The sequence below is a fragment of the Phocoena sinus genome, chromosome 5, assembly GCF_008692025.1.
Source record: "Phocoena sinus isolate mPhoSin1 chromosome 5, mPhoSin1.pri, whole genome shotgun sequence".
Classification (NCBI taxonomy): Eukaryota; Metazoa; Chordata; class Mammalia; order Artiodactyla; family Phocoenidae; genus Phocoena; species Phocoena sinus.
This window is the reverse complement of record NC_045767.1, coordinates 30359859-30387177: the sequence shown is the minus strand read 5'-3', so window position 1 is coordinate 30387177 and position 27319 is coordinate 30359859. Positions and strand designations below refer to the sequence as shown.

Here is a 27319-nt window from a genome sequence, read left to right as displayed (position 1 = left end):
AATGTTATAACATTCAAGTAATCTACAGTGTTTTCTAACATCTGCTAAGATATTGAGTTATTTTGAGCATTATGTGTATCTTCAAGGTGTAGTAACAATTACTTCTATAGGAAAGGGATTTAACAGGCATTTTCTTGTAAATCTAGATATGGACAACTATTGAAAATTTTCTGACGTGTTTGATGTTCATTTCCCTTAGAATGTGTTACTTTGCTGAAACCAGATTCAAAGCCTAGGTTGATTGATCCCCTGCAAGATACACTTGAAGGTTAAGTAACTACAGATCTCATCTAATCCCGTGTAATCTGCTGTTACTAAATGGCTGTTTGTATTCTTGGCACACCAGTTTCTGAATGCTTAGGATTTGGTTTTTACCTTTTGTCCAAATAACGTCTAAAAGGAACCATGCGTCTCTTTGCAAGTCTGTGCATTGCGCTTGGCTTTTTGGAAAGAGTGAGCTGTTCGTGTCCTTCACAGTGCACCTGTGATTACCATGGCAGAAATGACGGCATGAGATCAAGGTATGCTTCTCTCCTTGCTACTAAGTGTTCTAATGATTCTGAGGAAAAGGACTCAAACCAGATGGCCTTGTTTTTGAAAGCAAATTGTTGATCAGAAATCAGAGAAGAGAAGATTTAATCTAGATAAGCTTTAACGTAATTGTGTTAATCCTGGTTGCCTGCTCCTTTATGTTTTCATTTTGAGCAGTTTAACTCCTTCAAAGCCCCAAATTATTTGAGACTCTCAGACACATTCCCTGTTAATAAAATATTCTTTGCACTTATATTCACAAAATGAACCTTGCAGGAGGTCAAACCACTGAAATGCGTATGGCCAGTTCAGCCTGATTATAGAAAGCACAAGAGGGCAGGGCCGATCAGAAGGTGTGTGACATGCCCAGATCATTTGCTTCCAGTGTTTTCCATTTCATTTTGAGGATTCATGGCAACTGGATAGACCTTAGGAAGTAGGAAGGACGATCACATGAGTGAAATTAGAGAGGTTCATAATCAGAATTTCTCCTTTTAAGGTATTGGAGTTTGAAAGAAATGGGTCAACACTTTGTGTTGCAGACACTGTGGGACCTTACAGAAGTTACTTAACCTCTGTGTTGCTTTAATATTTACTTGTGGAGTGAGAATAAGTATTTATTTACAATATGCATGAATCCTTTTAGATAGAAGTTAAATGCAAAACAGAATTCTTGTTGGCTAAACATAGTAAACCTTGATTTTTTTTGGAGAGGATATTGATAACAAAATCAGATTTTTTTGTGTGACTCGGTTGAAGTGAACAGTAAGCCTCTTAAAGTAATTTGTTAAAAGAATCGCTCAATTTATATCTTACAACTTTATACAAATAAATAATAACGCGTATTTTTGTGTAGTTTGTCTTGTTATTGTATAAAATTTACTAACTCTTGGTATCTCTTTGAGATAGTCACTAGGTGGTTAAAGACAGTGAGAAGAATGTAACAATTTAAAGACCTACTTGGCAAAAGTATGCTGCAGTTAATGACTCAGATCAGGCTACCTTTGAGAAAACAATCACAGAAATGTTTCCTTCTTCATGGTGGCCCCATTATTGATGGATTTTATAAAAATCATATCATGTTATGCCTGACAAGAACTCCAGAAATAATCTAGTTTGACCACTGTCATTTTTAAATGAATAAACTAAATCATATAGAGACTAAATGGCTTGTTCGAGGTCACAGCGTTGAGTTGCTGCAGTGACTGCCTGACAAAGACGCTAGGTCTTTTAGCTTCCAGTCCAGGCTTTCCTCCATTACAACACACTGGAACGCTGACTTAATGAGGAGAAGCTGGATCATTCTGGTATAAAGTAGCACTGAAATTTGTGATTCAAAATAGAGATGAAGAGTGAGAAGTGTACCTAGAGAATTCCAATGATGCTATAGGCTCTTCTCCTAAAGTTAAAGAGAGATGATGTGACCAGTACGTTGCTTATGCCTCTTCCCTCTCTTTACATTATAGCCTGGCTTTAAAAATTCACTGATTTAATGTGATGTGTTTTACTGAATGGCCGTCTTTTATTATTATTTACTATATGTGTAATGTATTATAATTTAGATGATGCTTTGCAAAACTTTTTATTGTTCATTTTCAGCAATCCAGTGGGACTGAATATGTAATGGGAGATAAATAGGTCTTTTTTTTCAGGTTTAAATGAATCTAAATTTTCTGATTTTTCATACTTTATACCCACACATGGGACAGGCTGGTTTTTCTCTGCCTGTTTTACACGTGCCACTAAACAAGACCACAATGTGACTTGCTCAAGGTCACTTAAATTAGTGAGTGGTAAAAAAAAATAAACTTGCAGTTCCTGGTTTATTCCTTAGGCTGAAAGCAATGCACGGGTCACATTGTTAAAATAGGGCTCCATTTTAATCATCTAGTATGAACACTTGCTGTTTCCTTTCGCTTCCTACCTTCCTTCCATTTTTTCTTCCTTTCTCTCGTGCTCCTCTTTAAAGGGGTCAATTTATAACTTCAGTAGGGGATTCTTTTAAAATGGGCCATTTCCTGAAGAGGTTAAGAGTGTGCACTGTGGAGCTGGACAGTTGTGGGTCTGAAAGGTTGTTGTGTAACCACTAGCTCTGTGATCCTGGGAAGTTACCTAATGTTGATGGGCCTCATTTACTGTATCTGTAAAAATGAGATTGAAGATAATAATAGCAAATACCCATCAAGTGCTTATTATGTGCCAGGAAGGTGTAAAATTTTCCATGCATTTCAATTTATCATCATAACAGCGCCATGTGGGAAAATGAGAGATTGGTGAAGTGAGAGAATGAGAATGAGAGATTGGTGAAGTGGCTTTCCATGGCCACAAAGGAGGTGATAGAGCCTGACTCTAGAGCTGGTGCCTTTACCTATTACCCAATATTCAACTCGTTGGGCTGTTGTGATGATTAAATACAGGGATAGATGTGATGTGTATGGTACAGGCCTGACACCTAAAGAGCTCAGGCATGAAATTGCTGACATTTGATTGTTTTTAACCTACAAAAATGACCATTTCATATAGTTCAACCTAGAAGAAGGTGATGATATTGACAAATTATTAATGAACAGTTTACCCAGGCTGAATAGATACTTTGTGCAAACCAGTAGGGAATGAAAAATTCAATGCTTGTTTCAAGTAAGTGTTATTTTTTTCAAATGAGTCTCAGAACACACGTTTTCTTCCATTGCTCTGTGACACTAGGTCTGTGCTATGTAGTGACCTGGATATGAACGAGGTACCTACAAACTTCCCCGTGGACACTGTGAAGCTTCGCATAGAGAAGACCGTTGTCCATAGGATCCCCGCCGAGGCCTTCTACTACCTGGTGGAGCTCCAGTACCTCTGGTTGACCTATAATTCTGTGGCCAGCCTTGACACCAGCAGCTTTTACAACCTAAAGCAGCTGCACGAGTTGCGCTTGGATGGAAATTCTCTGGCTGCTTTCCCTTGGACATCTCTGAGGGACATGCCTCGTCTGAGGACCCTGGATTTGCACAATAACAGAATAACCAGTGTGCCAAACGAGGCGGTGACGTATCTGAAGAACCTTGCCTACTTGGATTTATCAAGCAACAGATTAACCACACTGCCGCCAGATTTCCTGGAGAGCTGGTCCCACTTAGTTACAACATCATCCAGAAGCCTGGACCTTTCAGCAAGAAGAATTATTCTTGGTAAGCTCACAGCCTCTGGGCTTCTCAGATCCAGATAATTTGCTCTGTATACCTTCAGTCGTGCAGGATTTTCATGTCTATTGAATTTGTTGTTTTACTCTATACTTGCACTTTTGATGGAATAGTACTTTATCATTTGATCTAGGTCAGTTTACCCATCTGCCCTGTGTAAGGTGTAATGGCTGTTTGTGTCTGTGCACGAGCGCGCATGTATTTGTGTGTGCGTGTATGCATCCATGTGTGTGGAGTGAGGGCAGCAGTGTATGTTTGTGTGTGTTAGGGGAGGGAGGGGAATTGGCCTCATAAACTGAGGGACTAATGCTGCTCTTAGAGAACCTGGAGAAGAGTGACAAAATCTACCAACCTGCACGATTCTCATGAGCACACCAGTGCTCCATACTCGGCCACAACCAACCTTTTGCTCTGGTCTCTTTTCAACCCTTCATCAGGCTCTTCAGGAGTGGGAGAAGGGCATCTGCATCTTTATGAGGTAGCAGTGGTTTAATTGGTTTAATTAGTTAGGAAGTGTATCTTCCAAATATTCTTAATTTAAAAAGAACTAGTCTAGACACCAGTTATTTTACTGCCCTAAATGGGTATCCTAATGGGTCTGGTCTCTTAGTTTAGCTGTGATTAGTTTTGTGTATTTTGATCCTAACTTCTTTTAGGTTCTATGGGTATTTGCCTTGAATTTTAACATGTAAGGTCCTTCTAGCAAATCCTTCTCTCTTTTTTGTGTGTCTTCCCACAGTACTTTGTACGGTGCTCTGCACATGGTGAATGCCCAGTAAATGTGGTTGCCCGATTGAAATCAATGAACTGAGACCCTTCTCAGCGGTATCTGTGGGCAGTGAGGCCTTTTCCACTTTTGTATGAGACACAAGCCTGAGGCTTTGACCAAGCAGTTTGATTTGCTCAAGTTTTGTTCACCCAATAAGGCTGTGTTGTTATTTCACAAGTTATGTCCATTATGGCTGCAGAAGAGGTTATAGTTCTCAGAAGGATGAAAGAAGTTCTGAGTGTTTGGCCAGTGACATGACTTATAAGACTTTGGAATGAGAAGCAACTAGATTTTAAGAAATTGTCCCAGAAATTCCTACCAATATCACTTGCCAAATATTTGCTGAAATAAAGAATAAATAAAATACAAGATAAATTTGAGATGTTTTTGATAAAAAGAAAAGTACTACGTATTTTATAATAACCATAAGTGGAGTATAACCTTTAAAAATTTTGAATCACTATATTGTACACCTGTAACTTATATAATACTGTACCTTCCATAAAAAATTTTCTAACTGAAAAAAAGAGAAAGTACTGTGACAACACTTAAATTGCTTTAGCATTACTTTTGTTGAAATGTATATGCATTTTAGTACTTATGAAACTAAAAATATGAATAATAAGAACCAGATAGAGAAAAGGTCAAAGAAAATTTTCTTACACAGCTATTTCATCATTTTCCCACTATCTCTCTAGTCCTTCAAACATTTTTGATTAGAAAATAAAAGAGGTATTGTAGGATGGGTTAGAGAAAAAAATTAATTTAATTTAACAATAGTTGTGGAGTCCTTAAAATATATACTCTAATAGGAACTATGCAAACCCATACTAAGGTATATATTTACTTTATTCTAGTCACTAATTTAATCCTTATGAGTAAGACTAATGGCTAGAAATTTTCTTAACTTAAACATTGAGATTTTATTTCTCTACATATTTTTAAAAGTTTCTTTGGATGCAATTCTTGGTTCTAATAAAATTACCCAATGGAGACATATAGAAAATAAAATCAAATTACTAAATTGCTATTAATAGCTCTCTAATGATTAGTTCCTAATATTAATATAAATAAATAATTTATAGAACATTAATATTTTTCACTTGTGAGTTAAATCTGAATGAGAACTTAGGGATCAAATGGGAAAGGGTTATGAAATTTCATTGTCCATGGAGATAAACAGCTTTATGTTTTAGGGTTTAGATTCTTTTTTAAAAATTATATGTTTCAGGTATACAGCATTATAATTCAACATCTGTATACTCTATGAAGTGATTACCACCACAAGTCTAGTTACCATCCATTACTGTACAATTGACCCCCTTCATCCATTTTGCCAACCCACCCCCCCATTCCCCTCACCTGTTGGTAACCACTAATATGATCTCAGTATCTATGAGTTTATTTTTCTTTCCTTTTGTTTGTTTGTTTTTTAATTCCACATATGAAATGATACGGTATTTCTCTCTGTCTGGCTTATTTCACTTAGCATAATACCATCAAAGTCCATCCATGTTGTCAAAAATGGCAGGATTTCATTGTTTGTTATGGCTAAATAGTGTTCCATTGTATGTATATATACCACATCTTCTTTATCCATTCATCCATTGTTGGACATTGGGTTGTTTCCATATCTTGGCCATTGTAAATAATGCTGCAATGAACATAGAGTGCATATATCTTTTTGAATTAGTGTTTTTGCATTCTTTGGATAAATACCCGGAAGTGGAATAGCTGGGTCATATGCTAGTTCTGTTCTTAATTTTTTGAGGAACCTTCATACTGTTTTCCATGTTGGCTGTACCAATTTGCAGTCCCACCAACAGGGTATGAGGGTTCCCTTTTCTCCACATCCTCTCCAACATTTGTTACTTCTTGTCTTTTCAATAATAGCCATTCTTATAGGTGTGAGGTGGTATCTCATTGTGGTTTTGGTTTGCATTTCCCTAATAATTAGTGATACTGAACATCTTTTCATGTGCCTGTTAGCTATCTCTGTGTCTTCTTTGGAAAAAATGTCTATTCAGATCCTCTGCTCATTTTTTAATCAGGTTGTTTATTTGTTTTTGTTGTTGAGTTTTATGACTTCTTTATGTATTTTGGAGATTAACCCCTTATCGGATATATGATTTACAAATATCTTCTCCCATTCAGTAGGTTGCCTTTTTGTTTTGATGATGGTTTCTTTTGCTGTGCAGAAGCTTTTTAGTTTAGTTCCGTTGGTTTATTTTTCCTTTGCCTTTGGAGTCAGATCTACAAAAACATCACTTAGACCAATGTCAGTGAGGTTACAACCTATGTTTTCTTCTAGGAATTTTATGGTTTCAAGTCTTACGTTCAAGTCTTTAATCCATTTTGAGTTAATTTTTGTGTACAGTGTAAGATAGTAGTCTAGTTTCATTCTTTTGCATGCGGCTGTCCAGTCTTCCCAACTCCATTTATTGAAGACTGTCCTTTCTCCTTTGTATGTTCTTTACTCCTTTGTTGTAAATTAATTGTCCACATGTATGTGGGTTTATTTCTGGGCTCTCAATTCTGTTCCATTGATCTTCATGCCTGTTTTTGTGCTAGTACTATACTCTTTTGATTACTATAGCTTTGTAGTATTGTTTGAAATCAGGGATCATAATACCTCCAGCTTTGTTCTTTCTCAAATTGTTCTGGCTATTTGGGATCTTCTGTGTTTCCATACAAATTTTAGAATTATTTGTTGTAGTTCTGTGAGCTATGCCATTGGAATTTTGATTAGACGGCATTGAATCTATAGATTGCTTTGGGTAGTATAGACATTTTAATAATACTAATTCTTCCAATGCATGAGCACAGGATGTCTTTCTGTTTATTTGTATCATCCTCAATTTATTTCTTTAGTCTCTTACAGTTTTCAGTGTACAGGTCTTTCACCTTCTCAGTTAAGTTTATTTCTAGGTATTTTATTCTTTTTGATGCAATTGTAAATGGATTGTTTTCTTAATTTTTCTTTCTGATACTTTGTTATTAGTGTATAGAAATGCACAGATTTCTGTATATTTACTTAGTGTCATGTGACTTTACTGAATTATTTGTTCTTTTTTTGGTGGTTCTTTAGAGTTTTCTATATATAGTATCATGTCATCTGCAAATAGTGATAGTTTTGCTTCTTTTTAGATTTGAATGCCTTTTATTTATTTATTTATTTCCTTTTTTCCCCCTAATTGCTGTGGCTAGGACTTCCAATATGGTGTTGAACAAAAGTGAGAGTGAGCATCCTTGAATTGTTCCTAATCTTAGAGGAAAAGATTTCAGCTTTCCATCCTTGAGTATGATGTTGACTGCCAGTTTGTCATATATGGATTTTATTATGTTGAGGTACCTTCCCTCTATACCCATTTTGTTGAGAGTTTTTATCATAAATGGATGTTGAATTTTGTCAAAAGTTTTTTCTGCATCTTTTGAGAGGATCATGTGACTTTTATCCTTCATTTTGTTGGATACAGTGTTATGTAATCATTGATTAATTTGATGTTGAACCATCCTTGCATCCCTGGAATAAATCCCACTTGATTATGGTGTACGATCCTTTTAATGTATTGTTGGATTTGGTTTGCTAATATTTTGTTGAGGAAGGGTTCAGTTTCTCTAAAAACTAATGGGAAAATACTTTTAGTGTAACATTAAATTGATGTAATTGTATATAAAGCATGATCACTATTTTAAAATTTGCAAAGAAAAAGTCTGAAAAGTTACAGTAATTGGTTAACTATTCTCTTTGATATCTTTTTGCTTTTCTGTATTTTCAAAGTGTTGTGCAATGATCATGCATTACTTTTTTAATCATGATAATAAATAACAAAAGATATTTTGAAACATGTCCAGCCATGTGTGGCAGCTGACCTTAGCAAAGTCATGACTACTAGGTAACAAAAGGGGAAAAGAAGTGCTATCCTCTCAAAAGAAGACTAGTTCATGTGTGTGAATCACACACAGAAAACTCAGTTTTCACATCTGGAAAATGGAGATGACAGGATTTATTCCGTCTTGCTAATAGGAATGTAATAAAATGTTGAGTTTATGTGATAGTTCTTTGGAATATAAAGTGGACAGTCTCTGAGGCTATGATTTTAGATCAACAACAATCCATAGCAGCTGTGACTGAGATGTGAGTGTCTTATAAAGAAAGATTTTTCTAGTTTGGCTTTTTTGTTATTTTTAACTATATTTGAGTCTTCCAATTTCATCATTAAAATATGGTAATAAGAACCAGCTCTAGATTTTCTAGAACTCAGTGTTTAACTGTAGCAATTATATATTTCCAGGTACCCTGTAGAATTTACCTTTGTACTATTATAATGGGATACATTCTGTTTCCATTTCATTTTTATTGCCCTATGTTTATTGCTGTTAACATATTCTATTTGTAATAATAAATAGTAATAGCTAATATTGATGGAATGCTTACTCATGGCCAAAAAGTTTATGGATATAACTTCTTCTAGTCTCACTCCATGGTAAATACCATTTTATAGATGAAGAAATGAGGCACAAGTTAAAACACTTGCCCAAAGTCACTTATCACATAGTGATGGAGCTGGGGTTTGAATACAAGCCATGTGGTTCTAGAACCCATGCTCTTCCCCACTCCTTTGTAATGCAAGGTATGTAATAATACTAGAGTTATGTTCCTCATATATCTTATTTTACTGATCTTTTTAAATCATTATTTATTAAAAAATAATTTAGGGAGAGGCTTTTCAATTACTTCCTCTCTCTTCTGTGTGAATAAAAATATCAACCTAATAAAATTGTCCTTTAATGTATCTGTAAAAATGTAAACTAGTGTCCTGTAAATGAACATTTAAATTAACTATGAAACTAGAGTATTGATTTGCAATACAGGTAAATTTCCATGGCCTCTTTTTCAAGATATAAGGACATATTTACGCAGGCAAACTGCAAGGCCTATCACTGTTTATCTTGGAGGAAAAAACCTGCAGTAGCAGAGAGTATAAAATGTTTTTTTGGTCCTTTTTATTGGTACAAATTTGCTCCATTGTAAAAGAGCTCTTCTGTTCAGAAAGGGGTTTGCCAAAACGGCAGTGGTGGCTCTGAGTATTCCCACAGAATTCTGTAAAATGGCATTGTTTTAGTTCGACGAATACTTCTCAGTCTCTGTTGGTGTGCCTGCTGTTTCCTAGGCATGGGGGAAACAAATTCACACAGTTAAGGCTTACTTCTTGCCAGACACTCTTCTGAGGACTGCCTGGCATTATCTCAGCCTTTAGGACAACCCCATGAAATGGGTCTGTAATTGTCATAACCTTCTTTTTCCAGCTGGTAAAGAGGCAGAGTCAGCTTCAACTTCACAGTCCATCTCCAGAGACATCACTCTTTTATTTAAAAAAATATTTTTAAACATTTAATTTAATTTTATTTTTTTGCCATGCCACGCAGCTTATGGGATCTCAGTTCCCTGACCAGGGGTTGAACCCGGGCCACAGCAGTGAAAGCCTGGAATCCTAACCAGTAGGCCACCAGGGAATTCCTTAAATTTCTTTTAAATTGAGGAATTGAAGTATCATTTGCATACAGTGGATTTTAAGTGTACAATTTGGTAAATGATGATAAACATATACCTGCACAAAATGCACACCCTCATCAAGATACAGCAGCGGTCCCCAATCTTTTCGGCAGCAGGGACCAGTTTCATGGAAGACAATTTTCCCATGAATGTAGGGTGGGGGTGGGGGATGGTTCAGGAGGTAATGAGAGCGATGGAGAGCGATGGGGAGCGGCAGATGAAGCTTTGCTCGCTTGCCCACTGCTCGCCTCCTGCTGTGCAGCCCAGTTTGTAACAGGCCGCGGACTGGTATCAGTCCGTGGCCTGGAGGTTGGGGACTCTTTTTTTTTTTTTTAAAGAAGATGTTGGGGGTAGGAGTTCATTAATTAATTTATTTATTTTTGCTGTATTGGGTCTTCGTTTCTGTGCGACGGCTTTCTCTAGTTGTGGCAAGCGGGGACCACTCGTCATCACGGTGCCCGGGCCTCTCACTCTCGCAGCCTCTCTTGCTGCGGAGCACAGGCTCCAGACGCGCAGGCTCAGTAGTTGTGGCTCACGGGCCTAGTTGCTCTGTGGCATGCGGGATCCTCCCAGACCAGGGCTCGAGCCCGTGTCTCCTGCATTAGCAGGCAGACTCTCAACCACTGCGCCACCAGGGAAGCCCGGGGACTCTTGATATACAGAATATTTTCATCACCCCGGAAAGTTCCTCTGTGCCCCTTCTCAGTCAATTTCCCCCCACCCCAGGAAACTACTATTTTTACTTCTATTACCATAGGTTAATTTTGCCTGCCCTAGAATTTCATGTAAATGGAATCCTTTAAGAGGCACTCTTGTGCCTGGCTTCTTTCACTCAGCATTATGTTTTTGAGATTCATCCATGTTGTTGCACGTATCAGTAGTTACTTATTGCTGAGTCATATTCAATTGTATGATTGTACCAATTGTTCATCTTTTCTCCTGTTGTTGAGCACATGAGCTGTTTCCAGTTTTTAGCTATTACGAATTAAGCTGCTGTTAACATTTTTGTGCATAGCTTTTTGTAGCATATGTTCTCATTTCTCTTGGATAAATTCCTAGGATTGAAGTTGTTAGGTCATAGGATGGCTGTATATGTAACGTTTTAAGAAACTGCCAGGGACTTCCCTGGTGGCGCGGTCGTTAAGAATCTGCCTGCCAATGCAGGGGACATGGGTTTCATTCCTGGTCTGGGAAGATCTCACATGCTGCGGAGCAGCTATGCCTGTGTGCCACAACTACTGAGCCTGTGCTCTAGGGCCCGTGAGCCACAAGTACTGAGCCTGCGTGCCACAGCTACTGAAGCCTGTGCGCCTAGAGCCCATGCTCCGCAACAAGAGAAGCCACTGCAATGAGAAGCCCGCGCACCAAAACGAAGAGTAGCCCCAGCTCGCCGCAACTAGAGAAAGCCCACGCTCAGCAACGAAGACCCAACGAAGCCAAAAATAAATAAATAAATAAAAGAAACAACAGACATTTATAAAAAAAAAAAAAAAGAAACTACCAGTATTCCAAAGAGGTTATACTGTTTTACACTCCCACTAACACAGTCTGCTTGCCCCATATCCTTACCAACGCTTGATGTCAGTCTTTCTCATTCAGTCATTCTTGGGAGTAGATACGTCAGGGAGTGGAATCACATTATCATTTTAATTTGCATTTCCCTGATAAGTAATGGTATTGACAGTTTATATTTGCTTATTGTCCATTGGTATATTTCTTTATAATTTTTTAATGTTTGTCTTTTTATTATTGAATATGAGTCTTTTATCAGTTGTATGCATTATGAATATTTTCTCAAGTCTGGGACTTGTCTATTCATTTTCTTCATGGTGTCTTTGGTAAGAAAGTTTAAATTTCTTTTTTTTTTTAATAGATCTTTTTTGGAGTATAATTGCTTCACAATACTGTATTTGTTTCTGTTGTACACCATAGTGAATCAGCCATATGCATACATACGTCCTTGTATCCCCTCCCTCCTGAGCCTGCCTCCCATCCTCCCTATCCCACCCTTCTAGGTCATCGCAAAACACCGAGCTGATCTCCCTGTGCTATGCTGCTGCTTCCCACTAGCTATCTATTTTACATTTGGTAGTGTATATATGTCGATGCTACTCTCACTTCGCCCCAGCTTCCCCCTCCCACCCTGTGTCCTCAAGTCCATTCTCTATGTCTACATCTTTATTCCTGCCCTGCAAGTAGGTTCATCCGTGCCATTTTTTTTTTAGATTCCATATATATGTGTTAGTATACAGTATTTTTTTTTCCTCTTTCTGACTTACTTCACTCTGTATGACAGACTCTAGGTCCATCCACCTCACTACAAATAACTCAATTTTGTTTCTTTTTGAATTATGGTCTTCTCAGGGTATATGCCCAGTAGTGGGATTGCTGGATTGAATGGTAGTTCTATTTTTAGTTTTTTAAGGACCCTCCATACTGTTCTCCATAGTGGCTGTATCAATTTACATTCCCACCAACAGTTCAAGAGGGTTCCCTTTTCTCCATACCCTCTCCAGCATTTATTGTTTGTAGATTTTCTGCCCATTTTTTAACTGGATTGTTTGTTTTTTTGATATTGAGCTCCATGAGTTGTTTGTATATTTTGGAGATTAATCCTTTGTCTCTTGTTTCATTTGCAAATATTTTCTCCCATTCTGAGGTTTGTCTTTTTTGTCTTGTTTATGGTTTCCTTTGCTGTTAAGTCCCATTTGTTTATTTTTATTTCCGTTACTCTAGGAGGTGGGTCAAAAAAGATCTTGCTGTGGTTTACGTCAAAGAGTGTTTTTCCTATGTTTTTCTCTAAGAGTTTGATAGTGTCTTGTCTTACATTTAAGTCTTTAATCTATTTGGAGTTTATTTTTGTGTATGGTGTTAGGGAGTGTTCTAATTTCATTCTTTTACATATGGCTGTCCAGTTTTCTCAGCATCAGTTATTAAAGAGACTGTCTTTACTCCATTGTATGTTCTTGCCTCCTTTGTCATAAATTAGGTGCCCATCTGTGTGTGGGTTTATCTCTGGGCTTTCTATCCTGTACCATTGATCCATGTTTCTGTTTTTGTGCCAGTATCATACTGTCTTGATTACTGTAGCTTTGTGGCATTGTTTGAAGTCAGGGAGCCTTATTCCTCCAACTCCGTTTTTCTTTCTCAAGATTGCTTTGGCTATTCGGGGTCTTTTGTGTTTCCATATGAATTGTAAAAATTTTTTGCTCTAATTCTGTGAAGAATGCCATTGGTTGTTTGATAGGAATTGCATTGAATCTGTAGATTGCTTTGGGTAGTATAGTCATTTTCACATTATTGATTCTTCCAATCCAAGAACATGGTATATCTCTCCATCTGTTTCTGTCATCTTTGATTTCTTTCATCAGTTTTTTATAGTTTTCTGAGTACAAGTCTTTCACCTCCTTAGGCAGGTTTATTCCTAGGTATCTTATTCTTTTCGTTGCAATGGTAAATGTGAGTGTTTCCTTAATTTCTCTTTCTGATTTTTCATTGTTGATGTATAGGAATGCCAGAGATTTCTGTGCATTAATTTTGTATCCTGCAACCTTACCAAATTCACTGATTAGTTCTAGTAGTTTTCTGGTGGCATCTTTAGGATTTTCTATGTATAGCATCATGTCATCTGCAAACAGTGATAGTTTTACTTCTTTTCCAATTTGTATTCCTTTTATTTCTTTTTCTTCTCTGATTGCCTTGACTAGGACTTCAAAAACTAGGTTGAATAAGAGTGGCAAAAGTGGACATCCTTGTCTTATTCCTGATCTTAGTGGAAATGCTTTCAGTTTTTCACCATTGAGAATGATGTTTGCTGTGGGTTTGTCATATATGGTCTTTATTCTGTTGCGGTAGGTTCCCTCTATGCCCATTTTCTGGAGAGTTTTTATCATAAATTGGTGTTAAATTTGGCAAAAGCCTTTTCTGCATCTATTGAGATGATCATATGGTTTTTATTCCTTAATTTGTTAATGTGCTGTACCACATTGATTGATTTGCATATATTGAAGAATTTTTGCAACCCTGGGATAAATCCCTCTTGATCATGCTGTATGATCCTTGTAATGTGCTGTTGGATTCCGTTTGCTGGTATTTTGTTCAGGATTTTTGCACCTATGTTCATCGGTGATATTGGTCTATAATTTTCTTTTTTTGTGATATCTTTTTCTCGTTTTGGTATCAGGGTGATGGTGGCTTCATAGAATGAATTTGGGAGTGTTTCTCCCTCTGCAATTTTTTGGAAGTTTGAGAAGGATCAGTGTTAGCTCTTCTCTAAATGTTTGATAGAATTCACTTGTGAAGCCATCTGGTCCTGGACTCCTTTTTGTTGGAAGATTTTTAATTACGGTTTCAATTTCATTACTTGTGATAAGTCTGTTTATATTTTCTAATTTTTCCTGGCTCAGTCTTGGAAAATTGTACCTTTCCAAGAATTTGTCCATTTCTTTGTGGTTGTCCATTTTATTGGCATAGAGTTGTTTGTAGTAGTCTCTTACAATTCTTTGTATTTCTGCAGTGTCAGTTGTGATTTCTCCTTTTTCGTTTCTAATTGTATTGATTTGTGTCCTCTCCCTTCTTTTCTTGTTGAGTTTGGCTTAGGGTTTATCAATTTTGTCTATCTTCTCAAAGAACCAGCTTTTAGTTTTATTGATCTTTGCTATTGTTTTCTTTGTTTCTGTTTCATTTATTTCTGCTCTGATCTTTATGATTTCTGTCCTTCTAACTTTGGGTTTTCTTTGTTCTTCTTTCTCTAGTTGTTTTAAGTGTAGGGTTAGATTGTTTATTTGAGATTTTTCTTGTTTCTTTTTTTTTTTCAACTAATTTATTTAATTTATTTATATGTGGCTGCATTGGGTCTTCGTTGCTGTGCACGGGCTTTCTCTAGTTGTGGCGAGCGGCGGCTACTCGTTCTTGTGGTGCATGGGCTTCTCATTGCAGTAGCTTCTCTTGTTGTGGAGCATGGGCTCTAGGTGCACGGGCTTCAGTAGTTGTGGCACACGGGGTTCAGTAGTTGTGGTTCATGGACTCTAGAGAGCAGGCTCAGTAGTTGTGGCACACATGCTTAGTTGCTTTGCGGCATGTGGGATCTTCCTGGACCAGGGGTCAAACCTGTGTCCCCTGCATTGGCAGGCAGATTCTTAACCACTGCACCACCAGGGAAGCCCTTTTCTTGTTTCCTGAGGTGAGATTGAATTGTTATAAACTTCCCTCTTACAAATGCTTTTGCTGCGTTTTGGGTTGTCGTGTTTTCGTTGTCATTTGTTTCTATGGATTTTTAAATTTCCTCTTTTATTTCTTCAGTGATCTCTTGGCTATTTAGTAGTACACTGTTATCCTCCATGTATTTGTGTTTTTTACAGTTTTTTTTTTCCTGTAATTGATTTCCAATCTCGTAGCCATGTGGTCAGAAAAGGTGCTTGGTTTGATTTCAATTTTCTTAAATTTTCCAAGGCTTGATTTGTGACCCGAGATGTGATCTATTCTGGAGAATGTTCCGTGTGCACTTAAGAAGAAAGTGTATTGTGCCACTTTTGGGTGGAATGTTCTATAAATATCAAGTAAGTCTATCTGGTCTATTGTGTCATTTAAAGCTTGTGTTTCCTTATTTATTTTCTGTTTGGATTATCTGCCCATTGGTGTAAGTGGGGTGTTAAAGTCCCCTACTATTATTGTGTTACTGTTGATTCTCCTTTCATGGTTGTAAACATTTGCCTTATGTATTGAGGTGCTCCTGTGTTGGGTGCATAAACATTTATAATTGTTATATCTTCTTCTTGGATTGATCCTTTGATCATTATGTAGTATCCCTCCTTATCTCTTGTAACAGTCTTTATTTTGAAGTCTATTTTATCTGATACGAGTATTGCTACTCCAGCTTTCTTTTGATTTCCATTTGCATGGAATATCTTTTTCCATCCCCTCACTTTCAGTCAGTATGTGTCCCTAGGTCTGAAGTGGGTCTCTTGGAGACAGCATATGTATGGGTCTTGTTTTTGTATCCATTCAGCCTGTCTGTGTCTTTTGGGTGGGGCATTTAATCCATTTACATTCAAGGTTTTTATTGATATATATGTTCCTATTACCATTTTCTTAATTGTTTTGGGTTTGTTTTTGTGGGTCCTTTCTCTTCTGTTGTGTTTCCCGCCTAGAGAAGTTTCTTTAGCATTTGTTGTAAAGCTGGTTTGGTGGTGCTGAATTCTCTTAGCTTTTGCTTGTCTGAAAAGCTTTTGATTTCTCCATCGAATCTGAATGAGATCCTTGTTGGATAGAGTAATCTTGGTTGTAGGTTTTTCTTTTTCATCACTTTAAGTATATTCTGCCACTCCCTTCTGTCCTGCAGAGTTTCTGCTGAAAAATCAGCTGATAACCTTATGCGGATTCCTTTGTGTGTTATTTTTTGTTTTTCTCTTGCTGCTTTTAATATTTTTTCTTTGAATTTAATTTTTGTTAGTTTGATCAATATGTGTCTTGGTGTGTTTTTCCTAGGGTTTATTCTGTATGGGACTCTCTGTGCTTCCTGGACTTGGGTGACTATTTCCTTTCCCATGTTAGGGAAGTTTTCCACTATAATCTCTTCAAATATTTTCTCAGACCCTTTCTTTTTCTCTTCTTCTGGGACCCCTATAATTCGAATGTTGGTACATATAGTGTTGTCCCAGAGGTCTCTGAGATTGTTTTTAATTCTTTTCATTCTTTTTTCTTTATTCTGCTCCTGGGCAGTTATTTCCACCATTTTGTCTTCCCGCTCACTTATTCATTCTTCTGCCTCAGCTATTCTGTTATTGATTCCACCTAGTGTATTTTTCATTTCAGTTATTGTGTTGTTCATCTCTGTTTGTTTATTCTTTAGTTCTTCTAGAACTTTGTTAAACATTTCTTGTATTTTCTCAATCCATGCCTCCATTCTGTTTCTGAGATTCTGGATCATCTTTACTATCATTACTCTGAATTCTTTTTCAGGTAGATTGTCTATTTCCTCTTCATTTAATTGGTGTTGTAGGTTTTTACCTTGCTCCTTCACCTGTGTCATATTTTTTTGCCATCTCATTTTTTTGTTTTATGAGTGCGTTTGTGTTCCTGTCTTACTAGTTGTTTGGCCTGAGGCTTCCAACACTGGAGTTTGTAGGCTGTTGGGTAGAGCTGGGTCTTGGTGCTGAGATGAAGACCTCACTTCAGTGAATATTCCCTCAGATCTGAGGTTCTCTGTTGGTCCAGTGGTTCAGACTCCTCCCACCACAGGAGATTTGGCCCAACCCCCAGCGGTGCACTTAAGGGTTCCTCCCATCTCCTTGGACATCAGGGTCCCCCACCAGCGGCTGGCAGGTGCCCTAGTTGTGGGGAGATACTAACTCAGTGTCTTACCACACCGCCATCTTGACTCTGCCCTTCAGAAAGTTTAAAATTTTGATGACATCCGATTTATCAGTTTTTCCTTTTATAGTTAGTGATTTCTGTGTCCCATCTAAGAAATATTTACTTACCTACAGGTCACAGAGATATTCTTTCTTTATAGTTTTAACTTTTATATTCAGTTTTTAGCTTTATATTCTTAGCTTTTATACTTATGACTGTAAGCTCAAAATAGTTTTCAAGTATAGTGTGAGGTAGAAGTTGAGGTTTATTTGTTCCCAAGCAGATGTCCAGTAGTTCTAGCACCATTTGTTGAAAAGACTTTACTTTCCCTTTTGAATTGTTAAGTATAACTGCCTCCACAAAACTGACTGAGGCATGGATTTTGCCTTCAGGAGCTTATAGTCTGCAGAATAACTTTTGTACTAGAATTTATCGCTGACTTTTCATAAAGAATAGCACATCCAACTACTGTGACGCATGAAAAACATTACCCTTTTAGAAAAGGGACAAGGCAAAGTTCTTTTGCTCCATCCAAGAATAGTTATATAAAATAAATTACTTAATGCAAATTGCTGATTGTGGTTGGTGCTTTGCCTTGAAGGAATGCAGTACAAGTAATAGTTTAACTTCAGAGAGTTCTTGTACTTTGTCCCCAGAAGAAAAAACACTTGAATGTGTTCAACCCTCATATTACTATTATCATTCAGGCTTTAAAAGTTGTACCCTTGACCTTAGATATTTCATAGCTTGAATAAATATTTTATTTTTGAGGGATTTAAAAATGTTTACTCCTGGTTTACATAACTTTTAGATATAACCAATTGGATTTGTTTTTTAAAGAATTTTGTTTCACCATTAACACATTTTTATAATAGTTTCAAAGCATAAATGAAAATGTTAACTTTATAGCTCTTGATCTTTCCCTTTATAGACATTTATGCTCCAGACATCACTACTTTAACACTTGTTATTTGTAGATGACAGCACTTACAGCTGCCACCCATGCTCTAGATGTTTTTAGGTGACAAAGAGATGAGTTATGGTGGAAGAAGTATTAGACTAGGAGGCTCAAACACATGGGACTTAGGACTCTCAGCTACTTACAAAGTCAAGGCAGTACTTTCTTTGTGCCTTAATGTCTGGTATGAAATTGGAAGTATCATACTAGCTTCCCAAGGTCAGTATAAAACATATACACAGTTGTTGAGAATGAGAGCTTTAAGATCAGGATATCAAGGTTCATATCCTGACTGCATCCAGTTGTGTGACCTTGGGCAGATTCCTTTACTTCCCTGAGCATTTTCTCATCTTTAAAATGAGGATCATACTAATATTATCCACCTCATGCTATTGTGAGGATTGAGATAGACAAACGCTTTAGCATGGTCACTCTCTTTTCCATGGTCTCTCACGTTTCTCTTGTGAACAGAGGTAGACACTGCGACTGCCTTTTGTTCTGAACTGTCTTTTCAAGAGATACCACTTTGGAAAGCAGAGATATGTCTCCCTCCAGAGCAAAGGGTAGATATGCTTACTACCCAATATAATAAAGATAATGTCTCCTTCCAGATCTGTGATTAATAAATTATTCTTCATCCTTGACTAGGAGTCTTGTATCTTCTACCAATATCCATAAAACAGTGGCAAACTGAGATGAGTTGGTCACCCTAAAGTAGGGTAAAGTGTCGACCCTTTACAATTCTTGATAAGTGCAGTATTTGCCACATAGGAAGCAACCAATAACTGTCATCTTGTGTTGTTATTATTTTATTTTATTTTTTTAAATTTTATTGAAGTATAGTTGATTTACAATGTTGTGTCTAATTTCTGCTGTACAGCAAAGTGATTCAGTTATACGTATATATATTCTTTTTCATATGGTTTATCACAGGATATTAAATATAGTTCCCTGTGCTATACAATAGGACCTTCTTATTTATCCATCCTATATGTAATTGTTTACATCTGCTAATCCCAAACTCCCAGTCGTGCCCCCGCACCTCCCCTACCCCTTGGCAACCACAAGTCTGTTCTCTATATCTGTAAGTCTGTTTTTGTTATTATTTTATAAAGAAAAAAAATCTGACATACCAACTCAAAGTGTTTTGAAAGTATGAAGCGTTCTACACATGTTATTTATTTTTGTTTTAAGCAATTAAAAAATTTTTTTAAATTAATTTATTTTTTGGCCATGTTGGGTCTTCATTGTTGCGTGCGGGCTTTCTCTAGTTGGGGTGAGCGGGGGCTACTCTTTGTTGTGGTGCGTGGGCTTCTTATTGCGGTGACTTCTCTTTTTGCAGAGCATGGGCCCTAGAGTACGCGGGCTTCAGTAGTTGTGGCACATGGGCTCAGTAGTTGTGGCACACGGGCTTAGTTGCTCTGCGGCATGTGGGATCTTCCCAGACCAGGGCTCAAATCCATATCCCCTGCATTGGCAGGCAGAGTCTTAACCACTGCACCACCAGGAAAGTCCCTACACATATTAATTATTATATGACAGAGTGAATTTGATGTTTGTTGGCAGGTTGAGTAGAATTTAAGTCAGTATTAGAGAACTGCTCATAGATTCACAGAACGAAGTGTAAGAGGAGGAAGGTCAAGGTAATTCACCCATGAAAGAAAAAAAGTTTCTAATATGGAAGATAATAAGAACAGCAAACTTTACCAATACTGGCAGAGAAATATGAACCACTCACAAAGTGCTGTTATAATAAAAATAGGCATAAACAGAAATCTAGAATTTATGAATGGACAGTTAAATCTTCCACCAGGGTTAGATTTTTTTAAACTTGCTGTTCTGTCTTTTCTCCTTACAAATCAATGTATAATTCACTGCACAACGACAAATCTTTTTGAGATGCGTCTTTTCCAACCTTGGGCTTTTTATGTAAGGCTGGTATGGGGCATCACCCTGAAGATGCTTAGGGAGATTTTTGTCTGACTGAATGCTCTGAAGCAGCACCATGTTAGATTCTTCCGAGATCTTAGCAACTAATTGTATAGAACCACCCACATGCATTTGACTTTTATTCTGAAGCCCTTTCTTAATCTGAGAATTTTGGAGAGGCTGGGTGTAAGAAACAGTTTTATAATTGAACTTAGCAAGTTTTAGTTCCTTTACATTTAACAGTTCTTCCTTTAGCTGTTGTCTCTCCTTTACATTTTACTATGAGCAGCAAGAAGACACCAAGCAGCAGTTTCAACACTGTGTAGAAATATCCTTAGTCAGAACATTCATTTCATTGAGTATGTTTTCTACTTCCCACGTTAACCACAGGTGATAGTGTTGCTGAACCTTCTGCTACTCCGTAACAATGGTGCCTTTTCCTCTAGTTTCCAATAACACTTTTCTCACTTTTCTTTAAGCTTTCACTGATAGCCTCTTTGAAGGACACAACACTTCAGCTAACAGTTCTGAAAGCTGAGGCAGATCCTGAAGGCATTTGCAACTGGAGGCTGTCAGCTAACTGTATTCCCTGCTGCTGATCCTCTCTTGAAAGGGGATTTGAGCAGTGCACCTCCGTGACCACCACATGTAACACTCATGCCAAGCCATGTTCTACCAGTTTTTCCAATCTCACTCTATACTTTTGCTACAACAACTTGTACTACTCAGTATGCCTTAAAATCACACAAAATCATGACATATTGCAGGCTGAGTTAGGTGCCTCACAGCACCCTATAATAATACTTACAATAATATAAATACTTTCGGGCTTCCCTGGTGGTGCAATGGTTGAGAGTCCGCCTGCTGATGCAGGGGACATGGGTTCGTGCCCTGGTCCGGGAGGATCCCACATGCCGCGGAGCGGCTGGGCCCGTGAGCCATGGCCGCTGAGCCTGCGTGTCTGGAACCTGTGCTCCGCAACAGGAGAGGCCACAACAGTGAGAGGCCCGAGTACCGCCAAAAAAAAAAAATATATATATATATATAATATATATATATATATATTATATATATATATATATATATATATACACTTTCATGGCACCCTAGAAATCTATCACTGTATTTATGTCATTCTTTGGTACTTGGATTCAGATCTCGACTCTGACCTTGCTTAGCTAAATGACTTCGGTCAAGTTATTTGGTTTCTCTGTGTCTCGGCTTCTTCATCTTTACAGTGGGGACATAATATTCTTTTCATAGAATTGTTGGGATTAAATCAGTTAATACAGGTTAAGTGCTTAGAACAGAGCCTAGTACAGAGTAAATGTTCCATAACTGTTAGCTATAATCATTAATGATCTGAACTGACAAGATATATTGATTTAGGTGGCTGGGGTGCAGAGCAAAACTGACAGAGAGGTGACTCTGATCTTTCAAAGCACTTATGTTTTTAGGGCCACAGTGTAGAAATGCCATCCCACGAGGCTGTGATGTAAACAGAAGTCATCAGGAAAACCTTTATCAACCTTTTCCTCCCTTCTGGCCTAGGCCTGCAGGACAACCCGTGGTTCTGTGACTGTCACATTTCCAAAATAATGGCATTGTCAAAAGTTGCTGACCCTGTGGTAGTGCTTCTTGATCCACTGATGGTTTGTAGTGAACCGGAACGCCTCACAGGGATTTCGTTTCAGCGGGCTGAGCTGCAGCAGTGTCTGAAGCCATCAGTGATGACCTCGGCCACCCAGATCACCTCTGCTCTGGGCAGTAATGTTCTGCTGCGGTGTGATACCACTGGCTACCCTACCCCGCAGCTCACCTGGACCAGACCAGATAGCTCGCCAGTTAATTATACAGGTATCTTCTTAATTCAGGCCTTTGAAACAAGGAGTTTACAAATGACTGAACTTAATCTTATGTTTTTGTATGATTTGAGATTGGCTGGTTATTTCTAATAAAATATGCTAAGATTGTTGAATGGAAGAAATTTGAAAAGTGTACTTTATTGATTAATATTTTCCTCAGTTTGTCTGATTAACTATGTAGATGAAATTAGACAATCTGATTTCTTTCTTAGATGGAAAACAACATGACGCAGTGGATGGATGGTTGCAGATAAAGCCTTTGTCTTCATCTTTCCTCCATCATCTTGGATACTGCTCACTTTAAAATGTATAACAATTACAATTTCCTTAAGGGAATTTCAAACAAGTTTCTTATTTTTGAATGATTATTCAAATAATAAATTACATAGGAACTTTATTATGAGGCAAAAAGTGTAATTTTTAAAAATATCGATTACACAGGTTCTTAGATCCTACTATGACCAAATCAATGCTTTGGCCTTAGTTTCAATAGTGATATTCTGATGAGTAAAGGGATATATTTTTAAAATTCTTCCAAATTAAATTTAAATTGAGGCTGAAATAATGAAACCTGATAGAATTAAAAACAACAGTCAAGGCCTAAGCCCACAGTTTAAGGCAGTGAGTTAAATTTGGAGCTACTGAAATACCACTCTGTGCATATTATTATTCTTCAGAAAGCTTCAGAAATCAAGACAGAAAGGAAATATGTTCATATTTTAGTGTTTAGGAAATTAAAATTCCAATTTTGCAAACACTATGTATTATTCCATAAATAAAAACCTCATTGTTTACTTGTTTATCTAAATTAAATATACTGTGAAAGATAAGAATAGAAATTATGACTCCTCCATGCCAGAAAATGATCCACTATGCCTTCTGACTATGTGGATAGTTAACCCTTTATTACAATGAAAAAGTATTTTGAGAAATATTTAAGTAAGGTCTTGTGATAAACATCTTACAGAATCACAGTGGGTTAAAATTGGAAGGGATATTTGAAATCACTTTGTCTTATCACTTTGTCTTATCCCCTTATTTTAAAAATGTGTAAACAGAGGCCTAAAGACACTAATTGGCTTGTCTAGAATCACATACTACTTAGTAAACAAAAGTTTACTAAGGCCAAAGATTCTTAATTCTCAGCCCCATGTCTTTTTAAAATACTATTTCCCCCCGCAAAAAAATACTATTTCCCATAGAAACTTCATGGCACCCAGAATGTCCTACACTTCCATATAAACCATTTACAGAACCATCATCTGCAATCAGAGACTTGCAGCATGCCATTTCCCTCTTGGTTTATGTGAGAGGTACGCGTGTAGAACCAGAAATTATTGCCTTTTGAGTCGGCATGTTGCGTGAATCTTTTCTTTCTTTTATCTCACAGATTATGCATTTTTCTTTCTTCCAGTAATTCAGGAATCTCCAGAGGAGGGAGTCAGATGGTCCATAATAAGCTTGACAGGCATTTCTTACATGGATGCTGGGGATTACAAATGTAAGGCCAAAAATTTGGCTGGGATGTCAGAAGCTGTGGTTACTGTGACAGTGGTTGGTGTTGTTATGACCACCGTATCATCAGAAACTTCTGAAAGAAGAACTGGGGATCACCCTGAGCAAGAGGTCCAGCTGGGATCTAGAACATCTGCAACTCTACCTGGTTCATCATCGTCTCCCTGGCCTTATTCCTCCTCTTCTTCCTTCCCAGCTTCTTCCACTTTTCTTCCTACTTCTACTTCATCGCCTCCCTCCACTGCTTCCTTCTCCTCATCTCCTTTCTTCTCCTCCATTGTTTCTTCAGCCACAACTCCAAGCACTAGAATATCTACAAGCACTACCATGGCCAGCCGTCAGTCACTCCACCCAGATGGGAAAAGAAATGTCAAGGTGGAGATGGGTAGCGGTAAGCTTCCCCCAGCTAGTGCAAGTAAAAGAGAAGAGTTGCCATTGTTGGATCAAGCCCTGCCGATGGAAACGAATGCCACAATAGAAAATCTCCAGGTAGTCAGCGAAACCGAAGAAAGCGTGATCTTGATGTGGAACACCATTAACACCACGCAGAATTTGGAAGTGACTGTGTTGTATTCCAAGTATGGTGAGAAGGACCTGCTACTGCTTAATGCAGACTCCAGCAAGAACCAAGTCACCATAAGTGGCTTGTTGCCTGGTTGGCAATATATAGCATGTGTCTGTCCAAAAGGAATGCCTCCCCAGAAAGACCAATGTATCACCTTTTCTACTGACAGAGTTGAAGAAGAAGGTGATTCTCAAGGGTCTTTCCTTATGGTGGTGAGTGGTGCTGCCTGTGTTGTTGTCTTGCCATTGATTTTTTTCCTGTTGTACAAAGTTTGCAAACTTCAGTGTAAGTCAGACTCCCTCTGGGAAGATGATTTGGCGAAAGAGACTTATATCCAATTTGAAACGCTGTCCCCCAGGTCTCAAAGTGTAGGGGAACTTTGGACGCGAAGGCCCAGAGACGATTCAGAAAAATTGCTGCTTTGCTCTAAGTCAAGTGTGGAATCTCATGACTTTTAAAAGTGAGGGTTCTAGAGCAGAGTATTATTGCTAAGGTTTTACAGCTCAGGCAAATGTGAGCTCCACAAAATTTCTTTCACAAAATTAAGGATCTAAGGGTATATAGTTGACCCTCTGTTTGGAAGACTTTTGGACACTTTCATATCCTTCATGAAAATCACAAATGGAGTGTTTTAAGTGTGCTTTAAGAAAATCATGAGACTTCTGAACTGAAAAGACAAATAAGTTTGATTTTTGTTGTGTCAAGGTAGTGCTAAGTAAGTTAATAATATATTTTAGGATAATGTTTTAGTTCTTAAAAATAAATTCATGTGAAAATAGTCATAAAAAGTAAACTCTGAATTTTAAAAAGATAGTTTTTTGGGCAGTAAAGAAAGTTTAGTATAATGAGCTAAGCCTTGATGTTCACTCTTGTTCATAGTGCTTTATGGCATTTGCTGTGCACATTTGCTGCCATTGCCTTGTAGGTGAGAGTGGAAGAGTACAGAATTTTGCATTCACTAATGTTAAATGCAACCCCAAGGACAGGGAGAGCTCTAGCTCTTGGTACCATTATGCATTGCAACACGGTATAGTGGTATTTATATTGCAAGGAAGAAAACATTTTTCCTTAGAAATATAGGTACTAGCAAAAATAAGTTTAAAAAGAGGATCATGGAATAGTAAGGCCATTTTGAAGATAGTAACTGTTGCATTCTAATACATCTGCTAACAGACTGTATGGGGTCTTTTTAAAAAATGTGCTCATTTTAAAACAATGTCTTCAATATTTTGTTATGTACAAAACAAACATTTTCCCCTTCCCTCTTTTCCCCTTCCCTCTTTTCTTCTCTCCCTCCCTCCCCTTACTTCCTTCACTTCTTTTTTTTCCTTCTGCTTTGTCAGAAGATATTCAGGTAGCCAAAGGACCACAGCTAAAGTGTTTGTCTTTTGCCATGTTATATTTTGATTACCTGGATAGAGGGAAGAACTTTGAAAGTCTTTTAGATCCCAAAAGGATGTTTTAGGATTTTGAAAGAGCAAATTCAGTGGATTTATTTAGTCAAACTCTACGTTAAAAACATCAGGGAAATTGAATTGAAGTGGGTCACGTGATTAGATAGGAAAGGGGCTTCATAAATAAAATTTAGTTTTTTAAAAGAAGTTTTTTTTCACCATATTTACTAAAGATTATATTCCCTTTACACTGAAGATTTTGGAGTGTAGAACAGATTTATACAGGTGTGTCAGGAGTCCTGAAATATGCTGAGAAGCAAGTTCTATATTTTATATAAGAAACAAATTGGCTTTAATTTGTTTGTACCACATTGTGGAAATTATAACACAAGCAGCTGGAGAATGAAAAACTGCTCATTCCAAATGGCATTTAATTAAAAGAAAAAGAGAATTCTAGTTTAGCCATAATCTGTGTATTAGAAGAAGACAAGCATGGAGGGATGGCCTGCTCAGAACTCCCAAACTTCCCCTTCTTGTCTCCTTTCCTTTCCTTTCCAGCCTCTTTGTCCTTGGTGCTTTTATCACTATGTGCATTGTCTAATGATCTAACAGTTTTTAATTCAGTATTCATTGTTAGGATTTTTTGTTTGAAAAATACCTTTTTCTAAAAATTAAAAAAAAATTTTTTTGTGGTACGCGGGCCTCTCACTGTTGTGGCCTCTCCCGTTGTGGAGCACAGGCTCCAGACGCGCAGGCTCAGCGGCCATGGCTCACGGGCCTAGCCGCTCCGCGGCACGTGGGACCCTCCCGTTGTGGAGCACAGGCTCCAGACGCGCAGGCTCAGCGGCCATGGCTCACGGGCCTAGCCGCTCCGCGGCACGTGGGACCCTCCCGGACGGGGGCACGGACCCGTGTCCCCTGCATCGGCAGGCGGACGCTCAACCACTGCGCCACCAGGGAAGCCCGAAAAATACCTTTTAAAGACAGTTTTGTGTTTAACTTCAACTTATGTTAGATAATTTATTTTAAATTTAATGATTACAAAAATGTGCATTTCTTTACTCTAAAGACATCATGGAATTTCATTGTCACATTTAAAAGGCTCATATAAACAGACTGCCAAAATACTACCACATTAGAAATAGTGTGGGAGAATGTTACGGACTACTGAGCCAAAAGACATCCAGATTGTACAAAGGCAGGTTATTTGTCAAGAAAGGAGACTTGGACCATCCTAATGAGATAAATTACTGACTGCTCTCATAATTAAAGTCAAGTGAAGCCTGGACTTAATTTTGCCGAGTGAGGAAAAGGTAATTGGTGGTGTGAAGGGGATAGGAACAGCAGGAGAAAAGCACCTTTGTCGTCCTCAACTTGGACTTGGCACACGAGGTGAGTTGCAAGTAATTTGTTACTCATAGTAAGATAAATTAAATTATAGATCACTTACTTTCTAAAAATACATACGTTTGAACGTAGTCAAGGTTATCCTGATGATATCATTGCTCTTATGTTCTTACAGTATGCTTCCTTGAGTGGGAGAGAAAGGTTGACGTTTTAGCAAGTGGCATGGAATTCCACATAAGCAACAGCCTGTTTATCAGGCATTGTGAAGAGCACTCATAAATGATAGATAGCAATATATGTGGTAATTAAATATGATTACAAAATTTTACTTTCAGACAAAATATATTT

The 27319-nt window shown here is 37.7% G+C and overlaps 1 protein-coding gene across 1 annotated transcript; it reads left to right on the top strand.

Annotated features, from left to right (window-relative positions):
- Nucleotides 1–103: 103 nt before the first annotated feature.
- Nucleotides 104–25505, top strand: LRIT3 (leucine rich repeat, Ig-like and transmembrane domains 3). The gene is made up of 4 exons (XM_032632795.1): nt 104–521; nt 3235–3707; nt 21837–22142; nt 23565–25505. The coding sequence occupies exons 1-4, from the start codon at nt 406–408 to the stop codon at nt 24686–24688; spliced, it is 2019 nt and encodes a 672-aa protein (XP_032488686.1). The 5' UTR covers nt 104–405; the 3' UTR covers nt 24689–25505.
- The last annotated feature ends 1814 nt before the right edge of the window (nt 25506–27319 follow it).